Source organism: Ursus americanus, chromosome 2, assembly GCF_024610735.1.
Source record: "Ursus americanus isolate L20-20 chromosome 2, mUrsAme1.1.p, whole genome shotgun sequence".
Lineage (NCBI taxonomy): Eukaryota > Metazoa > Chordata > Mammalia > Carnivora > Ursidae > Ursus > Ursus americanus.
In genome coordinates, this window is record NC_142128.1 from 1955224 (window position 1) to 1959641 (window position 4418).

At 65.7% G+C, this 4418-nt stretch overlaps 1 protein-coding gene across 1 annotated transcript; it reads right to left on the minus strand.

The window, feature by feature from the left end:
• Window positions 1–1230: 1230 nt before the first annotated feature.
• Window positions 1231–2062, minus strand: GRIFIN (galectin-related inter-fiber protein). The gene is made up of 3 exons (XM_045813353.2): window positions 1977–2062; window positions 1718–1877; window positions 1231–1447 (listed from the first exon to the last, which is right to left on the minus strand). Exons 1-3 carry the CDS (start codon window positions 2060–2062, stop codon window positions 1277–1279), a joined length of 417 nt encoding a protein of 138 aa, XP_045669309.1. The 3' UTR covers window positions 1231–1276.
• Between the last annotated feature and the right edge of the window lie 2356 nt (window positions 2063–4418).

Sequence of the window (4418 nt, forward strand, 5' to 3'; positions counted from 1 at the left end):
ACAGCAGGTGACACTCGCCAGCTGGCCATCCGATGCTTTGCCCGAATCCGCTCCCGAGCTGAGGGCTCCACTCGTCCCCAGAAGCTCAGGAACTGGCCCAGGGTCACACCTCCGGGCAGCAGGACTGGAACTCAGACCCAGGCCGCAGGCTCCAGAGTCCAGGGCCTTACCTGCTCAGCCCTCCTCTCTGCTACACTCACCTGCCCCTTTTCCTTAAGACACTCACTCGTTCAGGCTAAATCCTCGGTGACCCTCATCCTGAGCTGTGACATCACCACTTTCATCAAGACAGACAAACAGGACGATAGGTAGATAGAAGGACAGACAGATGACTGGTGGATAGAGCAGCTGAAGGTTGGAGCCAGCACTGGGAGGCTGCCAGCTGCGCTCACTGTCCCCAGACGAGATTTCCAGGGCTCCCTCCCTTCCTCTACACCCACCCTGCCCCCGCTACTCACACACACACAGACACATGCACACGAGCACACGCGCACACGCACGGCAGGGCTGGGAGCACGTCTCACTTCCAGGTGGGACGAGGAGAAACAGGAAAGACTTCTTCCTTCCACCCAACAGGAAGCAGGGCGAGGAGGCCTCGGGACCTCCCAGCGGACAGTCCTGGACTGGGCAGGATGTTCCCCCAAGGGCTGAGCCAGAGGGGCTGTGCCCAGGGGTCTGGCAAGGGCAGCTGGCTAGGAGCCGCCCAACACCCGATGTCGATGTCATCTGACACCACTCCCCTCCCAGGGAACGAGGGGAAGAAGCGAGGGGTCAGACCATCCCCAGGGCACACAGGTCTCGGGGAAGACCGCACCCCCATCTCTGGTGGGGGTGTCTAGGGCTACATCCATCACCCCACCTCACCCCATCCGGTCCCCCCATAGCAGCCGAGCCCCTGCAGCCTGCTCAAACTTTATTGAAGGTAGAGCTAGAATGGGAGGGGCCAGAACCACAGACCACTGCCCTCTGCTCCCCCAGCGTGGGTTCCGCTGGACAAGGGATGGTTGATGGCCGAGGCTCCTTCCGGGGACTTCAGGCACAGCTCAGTGGCCCCCATCCCTGCAGGCATCCAAGACAGCTGCCTCAGCCCCGGCCCCGGCCCAGACCCTAGCCCAGCCTCGGGGGTGGGACGTGGACAGTCGGCCCTGCTCCCTCGGGTTTGCAGAGGACGAAGCAGGGCCCCCATCCCGGGCTGCTGGGGCCTGATGGTCCCGGGGATAAGGATGCATGACCAGGTCCCCGGTGCAGCAGGGGCGAGGGGGGGGGCGCAGGTACGTTACCACCAGCTCAGGTCCCTCCTGGCCAGCTCCACCTGGGCCAGGCGGTGGTCGCTCAGCACCTGCACCCGGGTGATGGCCGCCAGCGGCCTGTGGCGGTGTGCGAACTGTAGCACTTTGTGCTCCTGGGCGTGGACATGGAAGTGCTCCGCATCCGAGCTGACCTCCATCTGGGGACAGGAGCCCGGGCCCCTCACCACATGGAATCCCCCCGTCATGCAGGCCCGCCCCAGATGGGAGCTCCGAGTCCCAGCCGGACGGACGTCCCCTTCCCCTCTCTGAGGGGTGCCCCCACCCGCACCCAGAGTGAGACTCCGTCCACAGGGCGCCGGGACACAGCGTCCTTCCCACAAAGCCGCGGGATAGCCCCAGTACCCTCATAGGTACCCCAAGCCTGGCCCCCCGGCCCCCCGCGGCGTCCCCTCCGCTGCCCCCATCACCTCGAAGGGCTCCCCCAGCACCAGCGGGAAGACACTGGACACCTCCTCCTGGCCCCAGCGGCCCCCCTGGAAGGTGTTGCCCACCACGGTGGTGCTGGAGAACCGGGGCTTGACGTGGAAGGCAATGTCCCCCGCCTCGGACAGGAAGTTGATCTCAAACCTGCGGGGCGTCATGGGGGGGTTATGGGACAGCAAATGACTGGAGAGTCACCCCACCCAAGGCTGAGAGGGAGCCCCTGGGGAGGGCGGTGACCCTTACTTGTCCTCTCCAGAATCAGAGTGTCCCTGGACCAGCAGGCTCCAGCCAGGGGCCAGGCCCCCTGCACAGAAGGCTTCGAACTGCATGCAAAAGGGGGGCAGAGTGTACCCCACTTGTCCAGGGGGCCCCAGTCAGTCTCACCCCCAGCACGGGCTCTTCCCCAGGACCCTGGCCCTCTGAGCGGCGTTCCCTTCATGGCAGGGTGGTAGACGTCCTCCACCCCATGCCCTCTCAGCCTGCAGGCCTGGGGGATTTGGGGAGCCCCCGCCTGGGCCTGCTCCCTTCTCACCCACCTGCAGCGCCATCTCGCCAGCTTCTGCAGGTGCGGAGCAAGAGCTGGGGCATATAGGTGGGTGGGCAGGCTGGGCTGGGCGGGGCGCGGGAGCCCCACCCCTGGGACAGCCGACGGGCTGCTTTGCCCCTCCCTACCCACCGCTTCTCCCCCCATTATCAGCAAGTGTGCCATTCAAGCACCAGAGACAGAGTGGCTGGCCCTGGCCTCCTCCCCACCCCCACTCCACTTTTTAGGGTCCTAGGAAAGCACTTCTGCCTCCCACCCCCAGCAGCTTCTTCCGGGCTCCCAGGAACCCAGACCTTCATCATTGTTCAAGTTGGGGGTGGTGGGGGACAGCAGGCCTACCAACACTGCCTGGGCCTTCTGGGGGCCAGCCCTGTGTCCCCCCCAGCCCAGCCCAGCCTCCCGGGCTGCCCTGCTCCAGCCGGCTCAGCTGGCCCCATGGGGCACTGTGCTGGGATTAGGCTGGGGCTGTGGTCAGCGCATTCCTGGCTCTGGCTGATGGAGTGGGGGAGGGCCTTTCCCACACCCCAAGGTCCCTCCTGGCCTGGCGCCTCAGCCCCTCTCAGCTGAGCTGGGGAGGAGGCAGCCTGGGGCCCCCACGGAGTGTGTAGGGGAGAGGGGCAGGATCTCTACAGGCTCTCGGGGCAGCTGTGGGGCCGCCTGGCTGGACTGTCCAAGGAGCTGGCCCAAAGGGGAGCCAGGCTGGGCCTGTGGAGCACTGGGGCTGCTGCGTGCGGTGAGTGTGCGGGCGAGCGTGCAATGGGAGTGTGGGTGTGTGGTGAGTGCGGGGTCTTGTGGCTGCGCACGCAGCTATCTGTGGACACGTGAGCCCATGCGTGTGAGAGCTGTCGTGTGCAAGTGTCGTGTGTGTGGCTCGGCCCCTGCTGTTTCCCTGCCCAGTGCATCTTGGGGATGGGCGCTCATCCACACGCCCAGGCCCCAGGGGTAACCCAGCTGCCTGTAACCCCATCATCCTTGCTTGGCCTCCCCCATGTGGAGGCCAGTCTTGGCGAGGGGGGTGAAGCTAAGGCCAGGGAAGGATGCGGAGATGGCCTGATGGCCCATTGGTGGTGTGGGGCACTGTGGTCCCCATGTGCACGGGCAGGGCTGGTGGGGCCTGCAGGGGGCAACGCTGAGCAGCGGACATGCTGCCTGAGGAGCCTTCTTGCCGTGGTGTCCTGGCTCCCACCTGGCCTACCTTGCAGAGCCATGTCCCAACCCAGCCTGGCCATCCTGGGGTTCACAGGCTGCAGACCCCTCACACCTGCCTCCCCACAAGGACCATGGAGAAGGGAGGCCCTGCCACAGTTGGCCAGCAGGAGGTGAAGCCTAGCTGTGCCTCCCCACCTCCCTGTCCTGGGTCCTGTCCCCTGTCCCTGGGGTCCTGGGACTGGCAGTCAGGCTCCAGAGAAGGCCTGAGCTAGTAGCCTCTGGGCCTCAGTCTTCCCAGCTGTGCACTGCTCTCAGCAGTCCTGCTCTGCCGTGCTGACCTCTGCCCCCTGTGCCTGTCCCCTCGGTGGGGGAGGTGGCCCAGGCAGCCACAGCCCTGGCTGGACACAGGAAGCTGGGCCATTGTCACCTTACTTTGGGGTCAGCAGGGACACTAGTAGAGGGACCTTGGGAGTCAGCTGCCTAGAGCCCTAGCCAGGCATCAGGGGGCTTTCGAGTGGGGCTTATCCCCCAGATTCCCTGCACAGAAAGCCCGAGTACTCTACCTGCACGAGGGCCCTGGTCTGGGGTGAGGAGGCCTGAGGGACCCCTGATTCGGGCAGGCCCATCCGTCCCTGCATCTCAGCCTCCCCATCTGGGCAGTGGGAGTTTGCAGGTAGCCAAGAGGACCTCAAGAGGGCAGGGGTGTGAGCCTGGTTGGTCCGTGGCCGGCCTGGAGACCCCCAAACGGCCCACCTGGGTGAAGCAGGCTCTGGGCCTCCACGTGCATGCACGGCGGCCCTTGTACCTGGTGTGAGCGGACCCCTGGCCAGGCTTGCAGGTCTTGCCCGGCCTGGGCTTTGGAACTGCTTCCACGATGGGCGGGGGCCAGAAGCAGCTGAGGCTTTCCCTGGCAGTGACCTGAAAGGCCCGAATGGGGCCGGGGAATGGAGAGAGGGTCAGCGAGGCCCCCTGTGGCTGGCCCAGGCCTGCAG